Here is a 26363-nt window from a genome sequence, read left to right as displayed (position 1 = left end):
TTACTTTTCCCCTTTACAAAGGGAAGGGGGGGGGGGCAGAGAAAAATAAAATTATTTTTCACCCTAATGCAGGGAATGCATTAAGGTAAAAAAAATTTTGACCTTTAGTATCACTTTAAGAGACCTATCCAGAGAAGTAAAAGACCTGTATTTTATACTGACATCCAGTACTTTTACAATCTTCTAGCTTTCCTGAAATGCAATTATCCTATTACTTATTATAATATATTACTTTAGCTGTTGCGTACATTAAAATATAACACTGCCATAAATTAAAAATGGTTGTAAAAAAAAAAACTTATTTGCAGGAACTTAACATTGTAAAGCAATCTGCTAATAACCTACAATGCAATATAAGCCAACGATGTTTTGCTTACTTAACTGTGCGGGCATTGACAGAAGTGACAGTAGCAAGTGACGTGTTTAATACAAGAGTACGCACCAACCACATCTGATGAAACCCTGTGAAGGACTGCTCTTTAAAAACCTGTGCCAAACCACACATACCAAGTGGGTTCAGGTCACTTAACCATTCAAATAAACCCTGACTATGTGAACAAGCCTCTGCAAAGCTGCTCACTGCATGTATACACAACTGCAGCTCATGTGATTTCAAGTGTTCTAAGACTACCGATAGGATATTAATCACCACACATAGGAGAAACAGCATTACAAATTAGAAGTAGAAAGATAATATGGTTGATAAATATATTATAAAGTTGGGGAATAGCTATATCCGCTTTAACAATAACCAACCATATTGCTTTTCATGTACACCTACATGAACCTGAAGCCCATGTCATATTGCTGTGTGCACCACTAAGCTCACAGAAAATGAAGACTTCACACTGCCACAGGAATCTCTATTATTGAAAGCCAATTTAGGTCTTTTTGTAGGAGCAGACAGCAAAAATGGTGATGTTCAAAGTAGACGGACTTGATCCTAATTACAAGTATTAGACTCAGATGTAGCTTATAACAACAGTTTCAATTCAGAATAGCCCAAATGTACCAGATCTCATACAGAAAAATCAAACTGGACGATATAGAGAACCCAGTATTTTTTGTGTTTTAACAGTTGTTAGCTATAAAAACCCAAAAACAAAAATTACTTTTTTTTTTGCATTTTACTAAATCTTAAAATGTGATGGCTGCATTCATTTATGTTTACCTGGTGATATGGCCACTTCCGGTGTTTGGGTGTCTCCACGCCGAATAGAAGATCAATGAAGACACCTTTAAACAGCAGCATTGTCAAGCTGGAGAGAGGGTAATATTAGGCCTGGTACACACCACTAGTTTTATTAATTCAACCAAAAAAACCTGACAGCTTCGGTCGAGGAATCGACATTAGTACAGTGATCTCCCCTGCTGTTCTTTTGTGTTCTGACAGCGGGACAGCCCCACACCAGATCACTCCGTCAGCTCTCTCAGCCATTGGCTGAGAGCACTGAATGAGAGCTGGCCGGCTGCTGGTTTTCCAGCATGCTTCTGTTGGACCAGCTGCTTTACAACACAAGCTGAATGTCAGAAGGTTTTTTATTGAACGGGCCGATGTCACCCGACATTCGGCCCGTGTGTACTAGACTTTAGACTAGCAGATTCAGACTTAAAGCAGTTGTAAACCCCACTTGGTCATTTTTACCTACAGGCTTACCTGTAGGTAAAGTGAATATCTCCTAAACCTGCACTATTTAGGAGATATTCACCCTGCATGCAGCCAGTGACATCACTGGTGCATGCACTCTGAAGGTCTGGCATACCTTGCTGAAAGTTCAGAGCTTCGTGCCAGAACCGAGGGCATGACATCATCGCAGCTCCAGCCAATCACATAGCTGGAGCGTGCGCCCCCGAAAGAAAGACAGGGGGAACATGTCAGCCCTCTCAGCGGTGACATTACAGTGCTGGAGGGCTTTGTTCCAATGTGAGTATTTCATAATGTGCTAGTATGCGATGCATACCAGCACAGTATGCCATTGCCTTGCAGGTTTTTTTTTTTTGCAATATCCACAGTTTACAACCGCTTTAACTAACAAATTCAATCTGAACTCCACCTAACACTTTTTAAGCCGGCACAGAAACCATTTTTTTTTTTAGGTGTTAAATGGTTTGTCTCAAACCTCTAGCTGCAACTTTTGTTGGACAGCCCGTTTTGTTAAAGAAAATTGAAATATAACAGACTTACTGGCCGATTCACCTGATAAAAGTGAAGGAAAAAAAGGAAAGGAATGCAGCCACCACATCGAAGATTTAGTGTACTACAATAAAATGAATTTGTATTTATTACCACTTTAACTAATAAAACTGATTTATGCAACAAATAAGTGTATGCATGAGTTAAATCAAATCAGAATAAGTTAAGACAGCAGCCTGAACATTAACACAGTGTACTTGCTTTAATTTATGGTGCTATATAGTTACTGTACATGCAACAAGAGGAGAAGGTGGACATAAAATTAGATTATGTATCAGTTACTTGTTTACTTGGTGCCAGCTGACAACCTCTGCAAAATCAGTGCAACTCCTAGACTAATGGTAAAGTCAAATGTGCCATCAAGTTTAGATAGTTTTGTTAACACAGAAGCTACACGGGTTTTAGAAAGAATCCTCTAATTAAGACAAAACATTGCCAGTAACTGTAAATTTACTAAAAAGGTAAAAAAAAAATGATAATTTTCCTTAGCTTAGTGAATGTGGTTAGAATTCACTTTGCAAAGAATACACAATCACGTGCAAGAAAAAAAATATACATTTTTGCTTGCACGTGATTGGATGATGAAAGTTAGCAGAGCTTCACCTCATTTTCTAAGCGAAGAGAAAACTCCCTTGCAAAGTGAACAACTCATTTGTCTTCAGTAGATCTACCTCCATTCAGTATCCTAAGTAAAACATAGAATCGAGTCTACCAATCAGTTTATACAAAAGGTAAGGCCCCGTTCACACTGGGGCGATCCGACTTGCCGGGGCGACCTCATAGGTCCCGGCGAGCTGCTCGCACCGCGACCTCGGAGCCGGCACGGACTTCATAACATTGAAGTCTATGCAGGTCCCTCCGGGTTGCCCCAAAGAAGCTCCGGACCCTTTTTCTAAGTCGGAGCGACTTGTGTCGCTCCTATTAGAACGGGTCCACAGCTTCTCTATGGCAGGCAACCTACGGCGACCTGTCAGGCGACCAGGTTGCCCCAGTGTGAACGGGGTCTAATACAAACAGATTCTACAAATTACAAAAAGGTAACATTTTATGTACACAAAGATTAAAGAAACAAAAAACACTTCCAAATATAAGTCCAATATCTCTCCAAACTTGATGTTTGATATTTTACTCATATTTGCAACAAGTGTATGTGTAGTTCACACTTTAGTTATGTTCTAGTCAAAGTCTGGACATATTTAACATATTTAAGATAGCAAATGAAACCCAGGGGACAGTTTGTCATACAATATACTGTATATTTATTTACATGGCCTAAAGCATCCTACACCTGCTAGTGTGAGCTGCCCTGCATTTCTGCACGTAGATTCCAGCCTATATTAATCCTAAGTATACACTGTTAAGCAATTAAATCTGTGTGTGTATTCGAGGAACGCGACCCTTCTCAGGGACAGCCTTCTGTCAACAGATTACTTGGAAGACTTATTCCAGCTAGTGACCCTCAACATAAGTAGACTAGGGTCCAAAAGACAGGTGGCATGGATTTGACGCTGGAGGAATTAACCTCAAAGTGTACCTGCCACACAGACTCGGACAAAATCCCGGGTTTATTTGCTTGATGAAGGATTTAGAGAAAGCCGTCTATCAAATCTCTAGGTGCCAATGATGTTGCTGTAGTGCCTGCCCCAGTGATACCTCTACCGCCTGGTGAATTTATAGGCTGAATATCTGTTTCAATTACTCACTTCAATCCAAGAACTCATTATTAAAGTGGTTCTACTAAAGCCTTAAGGTTTTTTACCTTAATGCATTCTATGCATTAAAGTAAAAACCTTCTGTGCTGCAGGATTCCTCAATCCACATCCCCCCACACTTATATAAGCCCGATCCAGCGATGTGCACAAGAGCAATGGCTCTTGCCAATGTCTCTCTCCTCACTGGAAAAATTGATTAATTTGCTCTTGCTGCCGTCAATCAAATGCTGTGATGGAGTGGGAGGCGGGCAGGGCCGATCCGCCTGGTCTGCTCCAATGGTAGCAGACAGGGTGGCTCGGGCCCGCGTGAGTACCCCCATAGAAAGCAGCTTTCTATAGGGACACTCACTGAACAGAAGGAGCCTGGAGCGCCAGAAGAGGAGGATCGGGCTGCTCTGTGTAAAACCATTGCACAGAGCAGGTAAGTATGACATGTTTGTTTATTGTTATATTTTATTATTTTAATTAAAAAAAAACTAAAGGTTTAATTTTACTTTAACATGACTACTTACAACTGGGCCCATGCCTAAATGCCTGTGTTGGTTTTGGCAACCAGTCAACCTTAATTGTGTATGGAAGGCTAAATTTTATTGGTTGCAGGGATTTCTCCCTTTAAAGTGTATTTTTAGGCAAAAACATTTTTTCTAATTTTGGATAGAGTGGGGAAAGGTGAACCCCCCCCCCCCCCCCATTTTTGTATGGCCGTCCGTGCCCCCACTGTAGAGATTGATCCTATATTTGTAATGGTGGCTGTTGCCTCAGGGAAAAAGTCATCCAAAATGTTACAGTTGTTTCACAAAAACAGGGAGGTGAAAGGAAGTCTTCTAATGGAGACACCTGTTCTGGGGAAAAAGAACTAAACGGGGAATTACCCTCATTTTGAGAAATTTTCACTAATTCTCAGTTTTTTCAAAGATATCCAAAGGTTTAAAAAAATATTTTGGTTATAAACTTTAAACACCTTAATATGTATAGTGTTCCAAAACAGCACATTGGAGTCTACCAAGAACTCATCAGACTGGCCTGTTTGGCATACTGGACAGTGAAAGCTCCAGTAACTGGAATTCATTTTCATTTCACCCATGACCCAACAGACTTTGGTGTTGGAAAAATAACAAAATGGCTTTCTCTAGAATGCATGGATGACACTGTCCACATAACACCATCTCATTGTTGGATAGACATCTATCCAACAAAGAGATGGATAACAAGCAGTTGCATAAAAAAAAAAAAAAAAAATAGAAAACACATTTTCTAGACCAGAATGGTGTTTGCCCTAGGCATTAGCTGAGGAATTTATCAGGTGATCGCGTCAAAGTTTCCACAACACCTGAAGTCAAGTGAATCCCAGTCATTCACAGTTTTCGTAACATTTGCCACTGTGTAGACTTTTTGTCTCCGATAACCTTCTTTACGTGCAGACGAAGGTTACATTTAAAGTGTATCATGGTACAGATATACCATTAATCAGATTCTCTGTCAATAATAAATCCTGTACATTTGTTTTGAGTAACATGCATTTTAAGCAGCAAATGCTTGGTGATCCTGCCAATTCAATTGCTGGAGCATTCTGACCATGCTAAGCACAAAAGCAGATAAATGCTGGCATGGTTAGTTTGCGTCCCTTGGCTTCTAACCCAAGCTTCAGGATCTTGTGCCGACACACATGGGTGCCTGATGATTCCAGGGTCAGTATAGCTGACATAACCCTACACCCAAATCTGCTTAATTGCCAGCATCTGCTATCCAAGGCCTTACTGTCAATACACCAGCTGCAAACAAAGTAGAACAAAGTAGGAAGACTGCAAAAATTATTTTCTCACCTGATGCAAGTGGGATTCCAATCTTCCAGTGCATGAACCTGCAGGCTTCAGCATACGTGTTTATGGAATGTATGTTAGGGTGCCTACACATCTGACCACCATCTAATGTCTATATGGGTAATTTTACTGCTGAGGAGTAAAATGTGAGAAGTACCATACAGAGGTTGATTTACTAAAACTGAAAGTGCAACATCTGGTGCTGTTGTGCATGGTAACCAATCAGCTTCTAACTTCCGCTTGTTCAATTAAAAAGGTTGTAAAGGCTGAAGGTTTTTTTTACCTTCATGCATTCTTTACAGGAAGGTAAAAAACCGTCAGTATGCAGGAGCCCCCCAGACCCCCCTATTACTTACCTGACCCCCCTTTCGATCTAGTGTGGTCCACGAGAGCCTTGCCTCTCCGGGGACTCACACTTCTGATTGGCTTTTGGCAGCAGCAGAAGCCATTGGCTCCCGCTGCTGTCAATCACAGCCAGTGAGTCCATCAGGAGACCGAGGGGCGGGGCCAAACCACGGCTGTGTGTGTGTGAATCGACACACAGAGCTGCGGGTCAGGAACGCGCCTGCTTGGGTGCCTCCAGAACAAGCTGCTTGCGGAGGAGCCAGGAACGCTGGCAAGGGACCCAAGAAGAGGAGGATCTGGGCTACTCTGTGCAAAACTACTGCACAGAGCAGGTAAGTATAACATGTTTGCAATTTAAAAAAACAAACAAAAAAAAAAGGCTTTAGGCCCCTTTCACACTTGTGCGACTTGTCCTGCGATTTGGGACTGCAAAGTCGCATGACAAGTCGTACTCCATGATTTCCAATGAGTACCATTCATATCTGTATGACTTCAAGTCGCAACGACTTGAAAGTAGTCACTGCACTACTTGGGACGATTTTAATGCGCTTTGAGGTCCAAAGACATAGGCATTGCTTCAAGCCCAGTCAAAATCACGGTAAAATCGTGGCAAAAAAATTGCGGCAAAATTGCGTGACTTTTAGGACGCACAAGTGTAAAAGGGGCCTTAGTATCACTTTAAGCTTTGACAAAAAAAAATTGGAAGCTGATTGGTTTCTTTGCAGAGCTTCAGCAAATTTTGCACTCTCCAGTTTTAGTAAATCAACCTCACTGTGTAAAGCCTTCTTATGAGCACGATGTTGGTATTAGGGGATGATGGTGACATTGGCTGCTTTATTAACCTTATAAAAGATGAAACATTTACAGACATTAAAGGAATTCTATGTTCCTTTCATGCCAAACTGTGCTAAATGGCAGTGCATGGCGTTTTCAGAACATGCATACTTTGTGAAATGGGATACCAGCCATTGTAATCCTAATGCATGTACAAGCTATTTCACCAAGCCAGCAACATAAAGGGAAAGTAGTATTCATTTACCGTCCATAGGCAAAACGTCTGTCCTTGTGATGGTCTCCAAAGGTGTCCCACAGCCTTAGCGAAACACTCACTTCATCGACCACATCCCGGGAGCGCTCAAGGACCTAAATGAAAGCCATAAATATAAGAAATGCAGGTTTACTGCTGCAGAAACCTTCACTTTTCTAATAATCCTGCAGCATGTGCACTATTTAAGGTGACATCACAGAATCTTTGCTGAAATGCACTATGCTTGGGCTGCTAATGAACTATTCATTCCATGTCTGCAGTTTCTGCTATATATTAGCAAACTGAGATTAAAGGGCCTCTTAATCTAAAATACAGCAACGCTGCAAGGAATCCTGGAATACTCATTAACATGCTTTAAACATTTCAGAATGTACAATGCATAGCTTAGAAAAAGGCTGTATAGTTAGCATAGCTTTGTTACAGAAAACCACCATTTTTGTCATTGATCCTTTACGGTTATATAACATATATACTCTAAATGGTGACTGAATGATGGGAAACAGCAAACGTACAAGGCCAATGCTGAAGTATTAAGAAGCAAAGTTCTAGAAACTAGAACATGCAGAGATCCATACTAGCCAATCCGAATTCAGCTTTTTTTTTGTTTTGGAATAAGGATTCTGATTAGTTGCTGCTACTGCACCTTCTGCTCTATTCTCTTGCCCCTTTCAGTAAAATATAGGTGGCTCAAGTAGCTGCCACTGTACCTGTCCACTAACGTGTTAGTGGAGTTGATTTATTAAAGGCAAATAGGGTGTTAATTTTGCAAGGGATGTTGTACTTTGCAAGTGAATTTTCCCCAGAGCCTAAAGTGGAACTTCACTCTCTCAATCAACATTGACTATTTTTTACTCTTTATGCGGCTAGCATTAGCAAATTGATATGAAAGTATATCATATTTACATGTTTTAAGCTTTTTTATTTTTTACATTTCTTCAGTTATTTCCTGGTTTGCAGGCCTATGGGATTGATTGAGAGTCATACATCTCAGGAGTCTTCAGGAGGGGAGGAGAGGTTTTCTCAGCTAGGCACACCCTCCTGTCTGCATGCCTGAGCTAAGGGAAGATAGATTTGAGGAAGTAAATGCTTCGTGGATCATCTGCCCTTACCCAAGATGGCCACGACCAGAAATGCTACGGGGTGTTTTTCAAAGTTATATCTCTGCAACATAAAGCCTGGAAGGTGTATACACACTGCTCAGGTGAATCTGTTCAAGCAATCTCTCATGGGTGCCTGGCCCTGGCTCGCCACTGTAACAATGCAGACAAAAAGAGAAAAATGGCCGCACACCACAAAGGAGTTTAAATGAAGTAAGTTCTTGTTTATTGACATGTCCAGGCACAAGGTAAAAAAAGGCTTGTTCACTAGTGAACAAGCACGCTGTGTCCGTATGAAATGCATCTACATTTTCCTTTTTGTACCTTGTGCCTGGACATGTCAATAAACAAGAATTTACTTCATTCAAGCTCCTTTGTGGCGTGTGGCCGTTTTTTTCTTTTTGTCTACATAAAGCCTGGAGACATGGATGGATGGGTTAGTTTGCTTTGAATATTAAAAAACAAATTAAATCATGTTTTTGGTGCTCAGATGCAGTGTAGTTCCTCTTTAAAAGTTGTGGTGAAAGTCCACTTTGAAAAGCATACCCCCCCCAAAAAAAAACATAATTTTGGCTTGCATATGATTGGACGGCAGAAGTCAGTAGAACCTCACATCATTCACTAATCTAAGGATAAATTCCCTTGTAAAGTGCACAGTGTTTGCCTTTAGTAAATAAACCCATTAGTGCCGGTGATACAATATAACACAATGGGACCTTGTGCCAATATCAGTGTGAATGTAAGGCAACACCCATGTATATGAGCCATAGGCAGGATGTACAGTAAGTCTGTAAGTATAGTAACTTTGCAGAATGTTTTCACTGTAGTGCAGAGGTACTCCTAATGTGCCTATCAAGTCTGATTAATTAAAACTAGAGAAAATAAAAAGTGCACTAAATTTTTGCTTCTTGTTGCCATACAACTGGTTACCAGTGGCAACAACATGTTGATTTTTTTGTTTTTACTGAACTGATCATGTAATATTTATGTGCTACTAGACTTGTGGTTGCATATACATTATCACTAGCCTTTTCCTTCAATTCCTAGCTTGCCTTCTAACAGGGGCTTATGCGTTCGCCAAAATATAATGTACAGTATTAGAATACGCAAATATGTATGTACAGTTCTGTAGTATATATACTACTGCATGCACAAATACTGTACATACATACATTTTGAATTTTTTAACAATGTAATTTTAATATCTAAATACACTTTTTATATTATATTTAATAAACAATTATTAAAACAACAGTTAAATACTTTAATAATTCAAAATAATTGATTTATATTAATTCTGCTACCCTAAAAATCACTGAGGGTGGCATGAACAACTATCATTCTTGGAAAGGTAAACTTTAAAGACAGAGCCAGCGGGTAAATGATCTGTGCCTGTAAATTTATAAATGTAATAGAGTGAATTAAGGAAGTGATAAAACCATTTGCCAAGACAACAAATCTGTGTTCATTTCAAGTAGTCAGATTTAGGGGAATGAAAATAAATATCCTTAATTGGGTTTTTGTGGCAAATATAAAGTTACTAGGCTGGTAAGTAACATGTTGTTGAATTTGAATGATATTCAATTGCAGCAAAGCAAACAGAAGCAAAGGATCAGAATGAAGTTTATGAGTTCAGTCTTTTATTCAGTTTGAACTAACATAATAAAGTCTGAACAGGATATGAGTAAGTATAAAAGATGTGCAATTAGATGATTTAAAAAGCAAGGAGAGATAAAGTCAATACATTTCTTCTGTCAAGCATTCCCTGTATATCAAACAGCAGACGAGGTGTGTATGGGTGGCCATACAAGTAACAATCTGATCGAATGATACAACACAGAATCTATGAATTATCAAAACGACACATAGGGACTGATATACTAAAACTGGAGAGTGCAAAATCTGTAGCAGCTCTGCATAGAAACCAATCAGTTTCCATTTTTTTTTTGTCAAAGCCTAATTGAACAGGCTGAAGTTAGAAGCTGATTGGCTACTATGCAGAGCTGCACCAGATTTGGCACTCTCCAGTTTTAGTAAATCAATCCCATACTGTTTTACGCAAAACCAAAGGATGTAATTGAAATTATTCTGATCAGTCTGCAAGAAAAAACCCACTGAAGGGAAGTAGATGTGATATGAAGTGTATAGTGCAATCTTTTCAATTATATTTTAGATTGGACAGTAAAACTATCAACAATACCATCATGTATAAAATAGTTCTGTGTATGGCCCTCATATTTTGTAAGCCGGACCTGCCTAGCTCTCTTCTATTGAATTGTATTATAACTGTCCCCTCTTATTTTGTAAAGTGCTGACATGATATATCTCATAATAATAACATTACACTGCTATGAATACCAAGCAGTTTGACAAGCAACTATGACATAGTTCAAAGAAATTTTAAGCATGCCAAAAAATTTCTGCAACTGTATTTTTAACTTAAACTGATCACCAAAACATTGCTTCACTTTGAATATTACAGCAAATTTGGGACTTTGATGACAGCTAGGAAATCTGTCTAGTTCAAGAAATCTTAAAGTTTGTAGCAAGACTTACTTCTTGGCAGACCCGGTACTGATCAATTGCCCATACTGTAGGTACATGGGTGGCCAGGAGTTGGTACTGCGTTAAGGTGGTGTTGCATGCCCTTGCGCAGATGAGCCGTGTCTTGCCCACAGCATTGTCTCCCACGACCACACACTTTATGGTTTCCACATTGGGACGTTCGTAGTCCATATCAGTGTCCATTTATGCAGGCCTGAGAAGGAAAACCAGGACCAAGTTACTACAAAGCATTCAGGCATCAAGTAATGAACAGAATAAGCATGTTCCTGCTTTTAAACTATTTGAACCGCCCACAGCTATTAGGTCAGCCTATGACAATGTACACCTGGATGAAGTAAACATTACGGCACTCTTTGTTCTCTCTAAAAAAAAAAAAAACGATCACATCAGGTACATATGGAATGTGGTTTGGTTTCTTCAGTTCATCTGAATATTATAAACATCTATGGAGTACACATACTCATAAATCTTTTCTCCAAGCACTACGGAAACTACCTAACAGTTTAAGTCACTCAAATAGTAACCATTATTAACCACCGGAAGGTTTTACCCCCTTCATGCGTAGGACATTTTTTGCCATTTTTTGTAACAAATCAGAATTTTCATTTATTGAAAAACTTGGCATAGGTACAGAGAACATAAAGGACAAGATGGAAAACATAATTGTCGGTGAAACAAGTCAGATTTGTGAGCATATGATGTTTAAAAACAAGCAGTCACCCACCAAGCTGTAGATTTAAGCATTACCATTAACTGCTGCCCATGTACTCAATCAAGTATAAGACCACAGTAGTGGCAAAACCCAGTAGAACATATAACCAACAAAAAGAGGTCTGCCAGAGGTGGCCAGCCGAATGCATTGTGAACACAGGAGGTTGCATTTTCTGAATAAATGCAGTGTTCACTGTTTGGAAAAGGTGTGGAATATGATGTCATTGACCTGCCTCTCCTTGTCCAGAGAGCGCTTTACATTCATTCAGAAAAATGAGCGGCTGACCTCCTGTGTTCACAATGCATCAGGCTGGCCGCCCGACACGGGACCAGGGAACAAGTGGAGATCACTGGCGTAGCAGTGTCTACTTCAGTGACGTCCAACTTCCAGGGCCATTGGCTATGTATGGAATAATACATAGTTACATTGGTCCAAGCTGGATCAATAGAACTATGTAAAAATATACCATATATGGAATTCTTTAAAAAATGTATAAAAACAAAAAGGTTTTTTTTTTATAGTTTTGGATAGAATAAGATTAGGATAGAATAATTAGAACTCCTATCAGTATTTTTTTTGTGCCTTCTATGTTTTCAAAAATATTGGAAAATTCTAAACTTTGACTTACCCCCCAAAAAATAAATCTCCCATTGGGGACACTTGTTCTATAGATAACAGTCTAAGAGGGTATTTTCACTTTTCTGTTTCAGTACTTATTTTATTAAGTTTCAAGAGGATATGACAAGCCATGGTTTGCCCATGCAGGGGCGACATTGAACAGGCACATACAAAAAACAGTGTATCTACGTATGATAAATAACATAACTATAAACTGTTACCAGGACCGAAGAGATTAGGTAAGTATCACAAGCAATACTGCACTGTCCACTAGGGGACATCCGTCTGGGTCTAATAGACTTAATTTCAGGAATGAAGAGGAAAGGAAAGAAATAGAGGAGGAGGATAAAGAAGGTAAATAGAGAGAGAGAGAGAAGCCCCAGAAGAGGGCAAGTACCACAGATGTGGGACCTGTACAAAAGCGATATACAGTCAAACATAGCTAGTTGGGGGCAGGGACGGGCAGGAGTAAGTTATCCAAATGTGCATGTTAATCCTTCAAAACACTGGACATCTGCTCATTAACCAACAGAGCAGTGATCCTGGTTTTTACTCCCTGGAAAGCAACAGATGGAGTCTTCCAGTTCCCTTGGCAGATATAAAAAGGTATGAGGCCAATTTCTTCTGAGGTGCTTAAAGACCCTGTATAAGGCAATGTAAAAGAGCCAGCCAGGCATCCTTAGAGACCATTACATGAAAAAAGGTCTAGAGTAGGCCAAGGACCCTGGACCAGAAGCCGATCAGACGCGAGCATGACCACTACGTATCCAAGACATCCCCACGCTGACCACAATGCCAAAAACACCTGTCACTGCTGCCAGGATAAACATGGGCAAGCCTTCCGCAGGGGCACATGATAGGCAGTCTCGAGAGTAGTAGCATTGAACGCACATTTCACTATCGTCCTCCAGGCCTTATTCCAGTTCTCCCCCTCAATACTAGAACCAAGCTCTCGTTCCCATTGTGTCACATAGGAAAGGGTAGACAAAGATGGCCAACCATTAAGGGAGGCATGAGGCATAAAGCAATATAATATGACCAGGGGACCCCAGGGAGTGTAAACAATTATGCTCAAAAGACGTCTTACAAAAAGGAAAGGAGGAAGTGTGACAGACAAAATCCAGTTGTGTAATTGCAGATAATGGAAATGTTCTTGCCCAGGGATCTTGTGCATCTCCTGGAGTGCCTCCCATGACAAAAATGAGTACATGGTTAAAAAATGATGCACACCGATAAAGCCATTGGAGGTCCACCAAGAGAAGGAACAAGGTTGTTCCACAGCTGGACATTTTAACTTTTAAGATATTTTCCCTCACTTCCTTTAAGGACTACTCGACAAGAAGTGAACAGAAGTGTTAACCATCCTTACTCTAGCCACAATGGAAACAAAAAAAAAACTTTTGGATTTAGATACACTTTAAGGTGTCCATGCGTGTATCAATTATCAATAATTCATTTGACATCTGCTTAGACACCGTTGTGATGAAATGGAAAAGTTAGCTGCTGAATACCTGCATCAGCAACCATATATCACCTTGCTTTTTCATCCATTCTCTGGCAAAAAAGCCAAGTGACCACAGTGCACAGATCTGGCCATATGTGTGTTTAGGCAAATGTGATGGATACTGCACCACCCAGGATCTGTCCCGAGTTGGATCTCATGGCCTTTGTGTGTAGGGTCAGCTGTGATATTTAATTGTATCTGATACTTACATTATCATTAGTAGACTCTTTATAAAAATAGAAGCGTACTTACAGCTAATATAAACAGCAATAACAACAATAGCACGCACATAAACTGGAAAAAAAACATTGAGGGGTACCCTGCTGTTTAGTTGAGCATTGCTAATAATCAGATTTTAAATTGTTTTTGTAAATGCAGAATCCATAAACTGGAAATAAAACACTTTACCTGAGGTTTTACTGCAGTGCAGTAATTATACCTGTTCGTTTTCTACACGTACTCCCATAGGAAATAGTTATTACACCACTTTAGCGTCTTTGCTTTCTAGAACACGTATCTATTCTCAGAGCTTGTTAACTGGCACCAGGAGAAATTATGCTAAATATTACAATGTCTTATGAGAGGCAATCTGTGCAAGCTTTCTAGAAAATATGATCTATATTTAATTTTCTAGAAACAGTGTATGCAGCTTCAAGAGCTTAAAGTGAAACTCCAGATCTGTTTAAAGCAGCATGTCATCCTCTGCATTCCTCTTGCCGTTGCTAGTCTTGGGAAAGTTCTCACAGCTAAGACAACCTCATCTATGGATCAGTCCTCTCTTTTGTAGCGGTTGTTGGATTGACTGTGGGGAGGGTTTAGGCAGAACTTCAATCTGACAGCCGCAAAGGTTGTCAATTTTGGTATTTTCCCATTTACACAATTCTGTGAATAAATGACATGGCTGGAGGAGGGGAGCCCCGCACAGGCAGCGGCTGCACCCTAAAAACAGGTGGAACATGTAACTTGTTCCCAAAGGTAAATTTATCCTTTATTCTGTGGGGGGCAGCCCCACCTCAAGATGTTTTTTTCTCTCCCTGCTATCAATTTTTTTTGCCACCTGTGTCTCTTTAGGGAGATTTTCCTTCACTTCCTATCCTGTAAACTCAACAAGAAGCGAGAGAATATATTTCCAATGTGAGGATATCCTCTATTTTTACGGGGAGATGTGTCCCCATGGGGACATCTCTCCCTCACTTCCCCTTTCTGGTGGCAACTCAAAATTTTGCACTTACCCTCAACTTTCATTCCCGGTGACACTGGTGATCAGGACAATTAGAAAGAGTGACATTGAGCAATAAAAACTGGATACTGATTCTAGTCCCCCCCAACACCAACCTAATTAAAAAAAAAAAAAAAAAAAAACACGTTTTGCCTTGAGTCATACTTTAATGACACGTTACACTTGACAGAACCTTCAGGCAGAAGTGGAAAAAAAATGTGAGGGCTGTCACTCCATTTTTTTAAGCCTGAAGCTGCTAACCTAGAACAATAATCCAGTAAATCTATAGTTGCGTTTGAACCAGAGAGTATGCTGTCATTTACTAAACCGGCCAGGTCCAACTTATTACTGGAGTAATTATCAATGTCTCAATATGGCAAGACCTAGAGCGGTCTATTGATAACATACAACATTTAAAGTCGCGGAGAGTTTGCGTCAACTTCTGGATATTACAGAACAGCCTTAAAGAAGGCTAAAAACTCAGAGCATCATATAGTGTAAAATAGACCAATTACATAATACTTCTAAAAAAAGCCACAAAAGGAGGGGATTTACTAAAACTGGTGAACACAGAATCTGGTGCAGCTGTACATAGTAACCAATCAGCTTCTAGGTTTTATTGACACAGACTAACTGAACAAGCTGAAGTTAGAAACTGGTTGGTTACTATGTCCTCCTGCACCAGTTTTTAGTAAATCTACCCCAAAGAGTGATGCAAATTTGTGCCAGGTGCTAAACGCCAAGGCCAATGAAGATTTAAAGCTGGCTTCCCAATTTGCAGGACATCAAATGTACAGTGAATGTGTATGGATGATGATGATGATCAAGCATGCTGAGTCCTACTTAGGGATCAATAAAATCAGAAATATGCCCTCTGAAAATGTTAAAAGCAGATCTGGGTTGGCTGCTGTAACATTCAACTTGTAATAAAAAAATGGGAATGTTGCAGAGGCCTGAAAAACAAAAATTCCAATAAGTGGTGAATGGTGGTGGATTCAACTAGATCCTACAAATGCATGGGTGAATCGAGCCTGTGAGCGTGCTTTATAACGTCAGCAAAATCTCCACCCCATCCAATCAGAGAACACTCTGCATTCATTGAGAAAATAGAAAATGTTCTCTGACTGGTGCCTGCGCTGAGCAGGGGACCTCCTGCATTTAGTAAAAGAAGTGAATCCATTGGAACATGTAGTTATTGGCAATCACTGTAGTAGCAGTGCCTACTACAGTGCTTTCCAGCTTTCAAGGGGATCGGCCAGGTATGGCACATACATACTTACACTAGGCCAACCCTACTACAGTGCTTTCCAGCTTCAAAGGGGATTGACAATGTATGGCACATACATACTTACACTGGGCCAAGCTGGACAAATGTAAAAATGTCCATACCTAGAATTTAGCTTAAAGCTCATTACCTCATATTAGGCAATTAGGGTTCCCTATGTTGGATGAGTCCATAACAAAATGATTTCTTAAATGCAGTAACCCATATCAGAGTCATTCTTGTACTGCTTACAGCACAGCCCCACGGCATGGGTTAACTGCTCGTTTCTGTCTAGGGGATTTCGTAGCGGAGATATACTTATCTAATCCGCCTATCCTCCTAGCGCAAGACCGATCCCCACCGCTCCTGCTCCCCTGCACACTTACGGTCTTGTGAATGAACTGTTCCTGACGTCATCACGCTTCATAGACTGGCTCTGAAGGTAAGGGCAGCAGGAACAGTCCACCACTGGACATGGGGAGCGCAGTTTTTTGGAGGATCGAAGGACCGGGTAATTAAAGCTTTTCCTTACTCCCATGAACAAAACGAGCAGTTAACCCATGCAGAGCCCCAATGCATGGGAGAATACCATTTTTTTAATGAAGTTATGCTTTAAAGCTCAATATTTTGCCTTGCTTTGTTCATCCCTCCCCTCTTCATCAACATGCTTGCTAATTAAATTTTTTATTTACTTATCTTATTTTAGACACAATGATGTCATCACTGAGACTATCATTCTCTATGTAACACAGGCAGATCAAGGCTGGTGAAAGAGGCTGCATATTAAGGAGGAGGGGCTCCTAAAAACAGACCACCCGAAAGCCCATGTATGATACCGAGCTTTTATAATTGACAGAACTGAAATCCAGTAAATGAAAGGGGGAGGCCAGGGACAGTGCAGCTGAGAAGGAAAAGGGTTAGATGATCCTAGGTGTCCTCCAGCCAGGAAAGGAGGCAGGCTCTGTCTTACTGCTGTTTCTAATGCATACTGTGAGATGCTCAGAGGATGTAATAAAATCAGAGTAAGCCATTTCAGTACAGGAGGAGTCTGACAGTAAGGCTGCAGTTTGGCATTAAACTCTGATTGATTACCAGTTACAATATCAATAATTAGCACTCTATTGAATAAGGTCAATATTGCCATATTTTTGTTCTTAGTTGCTTTTGTGAATGCTTACTGGTTATTTTAATATTATAATATAAAAAATATTTTGATAATACTTACACTACAAGCACGCACACACGTATCGGTACCATGCTCTGGATAGAACAAAGTCTCTCACGAGCACCGAATACCAAGACAAAGTGTTCTACTTCATGTTGCAATGGTGATTACAATGTGACAGCAGATAAGGGAGGGAAAGCAGGAAGAAGGCGTGCAACTTTCATCAGCTAGCTATTAAAACAATTTGTCACAATAACGCTCACGTGGCGCTGTAAGCTGACCATACACATTATGAATGAAACAGGATATTTTTCTTTTTTTTTTTGTGTTCCATTTTTTGCCACTGGTAAAATAGAAGCTTCCCCAGGGATAGATCATGTCCTAGAACTTCCCCCAAAGTCATTGCCATTTAATTAGTAAACAACTGTTTATGTCCAAAATCTGAATGTGTTACACTTTACACTAATTTTAAATTGTGTAATGTACTTTAGTGTTAGTTACTTGAACTTGGCATAAAAATAAAAATAAAAAAAAATTGTCCTAAAGAATTCTGTTATTTTTATCCTGTGCCATTTAAGAACAAGCAGCTGTACAATTTTCCATTCGTTCCCTATATATCATATTTATTACAGGTATTTAAAAGCATATAATAATGTAATATAAAGCATATGCTCATTTTTTTTAAAACACGTGTTACCCTATTTTTTATTACATACATTTTTTTTTCTCCCATACACCACCACACTTGCAATTTTATTTAGGGTACTACTATAGAAAGGGTGGCAAAAGTGTTAAAATGTTGTAATTGGTTCCCATAGTGTTTCCATTTGCAATCTACTACCTGCACTTTCATGGTGTTAGTTTCTGTCCTGGCCAATGACATGAGAGAGGATAGGCAGCTGTCCAATACAGATTCAAAACTAGGTTCAGTCTGTTTCTGTTAAAAACAATCATTTCCCACACTTGGGACCTATGTATAAAAAATGTGCCCTGCGAATGTCTTAGAGTCGGTTCACACTAAGGCGACACGACTCTGTACTACTTCGGGGGCGACTTGTGCATTCCCATGCACCACGACTTCGGAGCGACTTGCAGGGACTTCACATAATGGAAGTCTATGCAAGTCGCTCCGAGGTCGCCCTGAAGTAGTACAGGACCCTTTTTCTAAGTCGGAGCGACTTGTGTCGCTCCTATTAGAACGGGTCCTGTAGCGGTCAAGTCTCGCTAGTGTGGACCGGCTCTTAAGCATTGGCACAGACACAAGGATTGATCCCCGTATTGTTTATAATATGATTTTCTCCATTTAGTGGACATAAGGTGGTATTTTTTTTTTTGATTAGGCATTTTAGAAAACTACCACATTGTGGCCACTAGATGGAGCTGATTATCATACATGCATTACAGACAACACGGGGGATCATTTGTTGTGCCAGGGCAAACGCTTAGGAAATTCACACAGCAAATTTCTACACAGACCCCTGAAGACTGTTCTAATCTGGGCTTGTCTCTATTGAACCATGTATGGGTGGGCTGATTGTACCCAAGTCGATCCATCGATCGACTTGGGTACAACCAGCATGTCATTTTTGTTTATGCGATTATTGCCAGCGGCTACAGCTGCGACCCACAATAGCTCCACGGGAGGGATTTCCCCATAACGGTGTTGGAAATCAAGTGATTTTCTTTCCTGCAACCTGAGCTTGTAGGTAAGAAAATCACACCATCTATGGCTGGCTTTAGATCAGGTGAGAAAGGCGTTTGGATAGCCTGAGAGTTCACACACCACTTAGTGTGGTTTAGTGATCAGAAGACCCCATAGAGTAATAATTGTCCCACTGTAAGGCAGCTATATTAAGTGGAGGCACATATAAAGAAAAGATTTCCACTGAAGCTGGCCATACAAGACACTTATTTCTTCAGAGTCCAATGAACTGGCTAAAGTTCCAGCCATGGGTGTCACTGCTGATACTACCCAGCTCGGGAGGAAAGTCAGTCAAACAGTGTCTGCCACCAATCAGCTGTAGTCACTATTGGGGTATACAATAGCTGGGAAGGGACACTTCTCTATCTGATGGCGGCTCCCCGGCGGCAATTGCAGATACCGGCCCTGAAGATCAGCTTGCTCCTGAGGAGCGACGTATGGGTACGGCGATTCACGCAGCCGAGTCACCTTGCTACAGTATATCTGCGGCGGGTGGTCGGCAAGAGGTTAAACTCCTGTCTAAACTGTCCTAGGTGTCCATGCACACATGGATGTTTTTAGCAGTTTATCAGCAGAGGATTTTATAGGTTGTTTTCTGAACACCTTAAAATCGCATTCAGGGGTGGGATATCTGACCACAAAAAAACGCTGAATGCTGTAAAATGCTCATAAATGCACATAAACTCTAGGCTCATCTAGTACTTCAGCATTTGTTTATTTCAGTGGCCAGTTAAAATAAAATTCTGCCCAATGAAATAAAGAAACTCTCAAACTCTGATAAACTCATCTAGACGGTTTTGAAAAAAAAAAAAAATGCAGCTTCGGTGAGCTTATAACACAGATTCTCTCCTGTCAGGATAGATAGCGTTTACAAGTAACCAGTGTGCAAGAGGCCTTAAAAGCAGCAGTGCAAAACCAATGTATTTTGGAAATATACATACTATACAGCAGCCTTTTTCAAAGCAGGGTACCCAGGCACCCTGGGGTGCCTTGAGGTTTATTCAGGGGTGCCTTGGCAAAATGCCTAACAATTGCCCCAAAAATTGTATACAAGCCAACGTGTGGATGAAGGCTGTCTTTTAGTTACACAAAGCCACAGGTTTTCATTGTGCACCATTACAACCTTCTAGCTGCTGGCATCCTAATGACATGTGGGCACGCTTAAGTGCCCGCAACATGGGATTGTGGCCGCCAATTTTATTTAAAAAAATAAAATACATTTTAGGTGCTCACAGCTTTAAGGCCTCAAGTGGCCTGTCACGGGGACTGGAGGCGGGAAACACGCTTTTGAATCCCCTCACGTGTACTGGGGGACTATATAAGCCCCTATTATGACAGGATTTCTTCACAATTTTAAAATTGTCTCTGTACGGCTGGGCGCCATTCCCTCCCTCCCACCCTGTCGTGGCACCATTTATGTGGTTTTGTCACCCTTGGATCAAGAGGGGACTCTGCTTAATGAATTTCAGTTTTTAACACTCAAGTTCTATGACTGAGTGATTTTTGAAGTTGTAATATTTATATATTTTAAGGCCTCTTTCACACGGCCGTTCAGTTTTTTTTCTCCACTCCGGTGACATCCGATTTTGCATCCGTTCCGTTTTTTGAATGGAACAAAAATAAGGTTCTGTTCTGTTCCAAAAAACGGAACAGAACTGATAGTCATCCGCAATGCCATTGACATTCATTATGTCCGTATATCATCCACAAAAAAATAGGATGATTTGCGGACATGCGGAACGCCCGTGTGAAAGGGCCCTTCTAATACTATTTATGTTTTTTTAATAAATTTGAAATTGAGACATTTTAAACCAATAAAGGTGCCAGGGCCATTTTAAATACCAATTGGTTGTATGTCTTTATTTATTCTATATTTTAGTATGTTAGTTAAGTTTGAATGTGCAACCTACAATCCCATGACCAAAGGCATCATCAGATGATGTCAACTGAAGTCTGCATAGCATCCTTGTTGACCTTCCTATGCCCCTCTCCATCAACGTAGGGGTCACATTAGCTAAATCATGGGGAAAAACTGAGGGAGAAGAGAAACATTAGTAAACTAGTCAGTACCAGTTTGCAAAAGTGTATTTGCCTTAGAAGAATAAATCACCTCTAACGTTGGGTGTCCTATGTGTGTCGAGACTGTCAATAACTTTTTAAGGGTGCCTTGAGCTTGTCCCTCATTTTTAAAGGGTGCCTTGACTGAAAAAAGGTTGAGAAACACTGCTATACAGTATGTATTATAATGGAATGCCTGAATTTTAGACCGAAAGTGTTCAGGAAGCCTGATTTTACTATACGACCAGCTGTAGAGGATCTTTATTATAGCTGCTTGAAAGGAGACTTTTTTTTTTACTTGAGTGTCTCTGAATATTATGCAAGACACATCATAACAAATCTGGAATTTACCTCTCCACAAACATTAATAATGTAGTGTCAGCAAAACGGTACCAGGTAATTTCCAGTAAAGAACTCGTGGGAAGCCTTACACAGCCATGACTCACCATTACTAAAAAGGAAATGAAGGTACAAAGTTCAAGAGCATCCTCTGCTGCACTCTAAGGGCAATGTCACATTTCAGCATTGGGTCTGCAGCAACTAAACTGCGACAGATGTAGTTATGAATGTTAGGCAGTAATCTGCCAGCATGCTGTCAGACAGGGATACAGGCAGATTATATGCTAAAATGCAAAAAAAAATAAAAATAAAATAAGTGTCTTAGTACAACGCTCCTTGTGTGCAATAAATATGCTGAAAAAAAAAAAAACGAATTGGTAACCCAAAAGAAACTGCGCAAATGGTGATATTCGATAATAAATTATTAGTCAAATGTTGATTATATGTGAGGAATTGCTTCCATAGTGCAAGCTGCAATAAAAACGTGTATACGCATAAATAGTGAAAAGGGTAAAAATATTGCGCTTAAACACTTAAAACACAACCAAAAAAGTGCTTGTGTGCATAAACATATAAATAATAAATATATATACTAGTGAATAAATAAATAAATAAATATATATGTTGTGAAAAAGTCCTTAGTGAAATATATCAACAATCCTTAAAGTGCCCAGTGCAATACGGATCTCTCAGCAATGACTGAAAATCACTTTAGCTTCAAGTGAGGGACCTCCACCATAGGGACTTTCTCCACCCAGTGCTCAGGGTAAATACTTCTTACCGAAGCTGGTGGACCCCTTAATTACAGGGGGTCTAAAGCAGCATATAAGGTCCACAAATGCCTCCAAGCTATCCTTCAGGTCCCTTAATAAGGCTCAGCTCGCACAAGGAACTCCAAGTATTTCCAGGGTGGTATGGTATGGAGAAAAAGATAAGGAAACTCTGATAGTGTAGTATGTTCTATTATTGGGGTTTATTAATAGAAATGCACTTACTCAAACATCATAAACAGAATGCCTTCATGGGGTAAATGCAGCATGGGTTCGGTGTACGGGACGCTCCTCTGTTCCTGCGTATCACCAACCCGGAACTCCCGGGTTAGTGATACGCAGGAACAGAGGAGCGTCCCGTACACCGAACCCATGCTGCATTTACCCCATGAAGGCATTCTGTTTATGATGTTTGAGTAAGTGCATTTCTATTAATAAACCCCAATAATAGAACATACTACACTATCGGAGTTTCCTTATCTTTTTCTCCATACCATACCACCCTGGAAATACTTGGAGTTCCTTGTGCGAGCTGAGCCTTATTAAGGGACCTGAAGGATAGCTTGGAGGCATTTGTGGACCTTATATGCTGCTTTAGACCCCCTGTAATTAAGGGGTCCACCAGCTTCGGTAAGAAGTATTTACCCTGAGCACTGGGTGGAGAAAGTCCCTATGGTGGAGGTCCCTCACTTGAAGCTAAAGTGATTTTCAGTCATTGCTGAGAGATCCGTATTGCACTGGGCACTTTAAGGATTGTTGATATATTTCACTAAGGACTTTTTCACAACATATATATTTATTTATTTATTTATTCACTAGTATATATATTTATTATTTATATGTTTATGCACACAAGCACTTTTTTGGTTGTGTTTTAAGTGTTTAAGCGCAATATTTTTACCCTTTTCACAATAAATATGCTGAGCTATGCTGTTCAGCAGTGAATTCTATGGTCCTGTCACACAGGATAAAGAAAACCCAATTCACAGGGTTTCAAAAACCTTTTGAACCTCTACTGTTACATAGTTATATAATTAGTGAGGTTGAAAAAAGACACCAGTCCATCCAGTCCAACCTATGATGTGTGTGTGTGTGTGTGTGTTTGCTACTAACCGTACATTGTATACCCCTGTATGTTGTGATCTTTAGGGTGCCCATCTAATATTTTTTTTTTAAAACTATTGATGCTCCCTGCTGATAACACTGCTTGTGGAAGAGAATTCCACATCCTTACCGCTCTCACAGTAAATAACCCTTTACGCAGTTTAAGGTTAAACCGCTTCTCTTCTAATTTTAATGAGTGCCACGGGTCTTATTAAATTCCCTTTCGCTGAATAGTTTGTTCCCTATGCTGGGGTCTCCAGTACGGTATTTGTACATTGATATCATATCCCCTCTAAAGCGTCTCAGAGAGAATAAGTTCAATGTTTGTAGTCTTTCCTTATAGCTGATGTCCTCCATTCCCCTAATTATCTTTGTTGCCCTTCTCTGGACTCTCTCCAGTTCCAGCACATCCTTCCTGAGGACCGGTGCCCAGAACTGGATAGCATACTCGAGATGCGGCCGGACCAGAGTTTGTTGAAGTCATCACCACTACCAGTTCTATTAGGTACCAGTATACCTACAAAGGATGTCAACAGCTTGGCTTTACTTTACACATAGATAGCTATGAACACAAGGGTGGCAAGCAGGTACATGCTCCCACTTCTGGTTGGATTGCGGTGGCAATCAAAGTGGAAGTTTGGCTCCCCTCCTTCCCCCACAGCCTTCTGGGACATATAATGGATCCCAGGAGACTGTGGGACCATTCACAATGCACAGTGCAGCTCATGTATGTGTAGTGGGAAGCCAGCTGTGAAGCCACGAGGACGGTCAAGATGAAAGCACCTGGACCCAGAGCCGATTGAAGGCTTGGGTGAGGACAGCACTAGATCCCTTCACAGGTAAGTGTCCTTATAATTACTTGCGCTACAAATACTGTAGCTGCTGACTTTAAAGTGGAGACTGCGCTCAAATATTAGTGCATAGTGCTGTTTACTTGATATATGCAAAAAACCATATTGCGAAAATTATAAAAACATTTTTATCATTTAAGAATCAAATAAATATATAAATCGACATAAATATAAATATAGATGAGTCACACCAATAGTGCTCAAATAATATAGTGTAAGATAAAGTGACTGTGCATTTAAGTGAATATTAAACTCATAAACATATCCAGGTGCATAAACATATAGTCTATATATGCATATCAAATGTAACAGTCTTTAGTTGTTTCCAAAAAATTGCTTTTGTGATGGTCAAAGTGATAAAATGACCGTAAACATCCAGGTGCACACTTAAGTGGGGAATCCTTCACCTTAATTTCAGCCCACTTACCAGACGACCCCTTGGGGTCTAGTGTAGGTAAATGGTCCCCTTTGTATGACTCCCGAATGTCCCTCAAGATGCCACGATGGGATCTGTTTCGTCTCACTGAGGTGGGGGTGTCATCTGGGGGTCCGCTGTATTTAACCACTTAAGCCCCGGAGGATTTTGCTGCTAAAAGACCAGGGGGTTTTTTGCGATTTTTTACTGCGTGACTTTGACGGACAATTGCGCGGTCGTGCGACGCTGTACCTAAACGAATTTCGCGTCCTTTTTTTCCCACAAACAGAGCTTTCTTTTGGTGGTATTTGATCACCTGTGCGATTTTTTGATCATGCGCTATAAACAAAAAAAGAGCGTAATTTTTGCAAAAATAACAATATTTTTCACTTTTTTTTATATGAAATTCCCCCCCAAAAAAATGTAAAAATCAAAATTTTTTAACATTTTCGGCCAAATTGTTTTACGCTACATATGTTTGGTAAAAAAAAATCGCAAAAAGCGTATTTTGATTGGTTTGCGCAAAAGTTATCGCGTTTACTAACAAAGGGAAAGATTTTTGTCATTTTTGGTGTTTTTTTTTTAACGAGTAATGGCGGCGATCTGCGATTTTTTTGCGGTACTGCGACATTGCGGCGGACAGATCGGACCCTTGACTGACATTTTTGACACTTTTGGGGGTACCAGTGACATTACTGCAGTAATCAGTGCTATATATATGCACTGTTACTGCAAAAATGACACTGGCAGGGAAGGGGTTAACTTTATTGGACAGGGAGGGGTTAAGTGTGTCCTAGGGGCGTGTTTCTAACTGTGCAGGGACATGGCTATTGGTGTAAAAGCAAAGATCAACGGTTCTACATAGTAGAACTGTCAGATCTTCATTTTTACACCAGGGAGAATGACGGGCGGCTTGTTTACATAAGCCGCTCCGCCTTTCTCCCTTCACAGGAGGGATCGTAGTGTGACCGGCGGACATCGAGTCCGCCGGACACACGCACTGACTTGTCTGTGAACGAGCCGCGGCGGGCGCGCACCTCGGCGGGCGCGCGCCCGCAATAGGCTCGCAAGTCAGTGACAGGCGAGTGACGTATCAATGCGTCACTCTGCCTGGCCGGGGCTGACCGCCGCAGTATATAGTCGTTCGGCGGTCGGCAACCGGTTAAGTCGAAAAAGAGAGCGCGATATAGGAGCTGTATGGAATCCCACTGTAAATCTTGTTGGTGGGGTGGTCTCAGTGATAAATCATAAGAGAAGTAGGGAGACTCATAGTGTACTATTTCCTCCAAGTTTTATTGTAAATAGTAGTCACTTACATTATAATTAGAAGAGAACATCCGGATCGTGGAGCCGCAATGGTGGTTGCTGGTTTGCGTTCCAGATGATTTCCACATTCCCGGAAGTGACATAGGGCGTACCTCGGTACCCGACGCGTTTCGTCAGCAAGCGTCTGACGTCATCAGGGATCTCTCATAGGTCATAGGTGATCACTAAAGACGGTTACTTTTGATATGCATATATAGACTATATGTTTATGCACCTGGATATGTTTATGAGTTTAATATTCACTTAAATGCACAGTCACTTTATCTTACACTATATTATTTGAGCACTATCGGTGTGACTCATCTATATTTATATTTATATTGATTTATATATTTATTTGATTCTTAAATGATAAGAATGTTTTTATAATTTTCACTATATGTTTTTTTTGCATATATCAAGTAATTAGCCCTATGCACTAATATTTGAGCGCAGTCTCCACTTTTCTTGCACTTCACTCAACTTATAGTTGTTTGGACTAGCAGCTCATATTGATTTATTTATTTATTCATTTTTATTGATCATTTATATTGAT

At 40.4% G+C, this 26363-nt stretch overlaps 1 protein-coding gene across 2 annotated transcripts in view; it reads right to left on the bottom strand.

Annotated features, from left to right (window-relative positions):
* The window catches only part of RHOBTB1 (Rho related BTB domain containing 1), a 139878-nt gene that overhangs the window by 19945 nt on the left and 93570 nt on the right, over positions 1-26363 (bottom strand). For both annotated transcript variants that reach the window (XM_082268254.1, XM_082268253.1), the window contains 2 exons: positions 10773-10974; positions 7111-7214 (listed from right to left, as the gene is read on the bottom strand). In XM_082268254.1, the coding sequence (XP_082124380.1) occupies positions 7111-7214; positions 10773-10964 (296 nt within the window). In that variant the 5' untranslated portion in view covers positions 10965-10974. The remainder of the gene's footprint in view (positions 1-7110; positions 7215-10772; positions 10975-26363) is intronic.

Source organism: Pelophylax lessonae, assembly GCF_965119305.1.
Source record: "Pelophylax lessonae genome assembly, chromosome: 9".
In the NCBI taxonomy this organism is placed as follows: Eukaryota; Metazoa; Chordata; class Amphibia; order Anura; family Ranidae; genus Pelophylax; species Pelophylax lessonae.
Note: the sequence above shows the minus strand (reverse complement) of the source record. Positions and strands in the feature narration are given on the sequence as shown.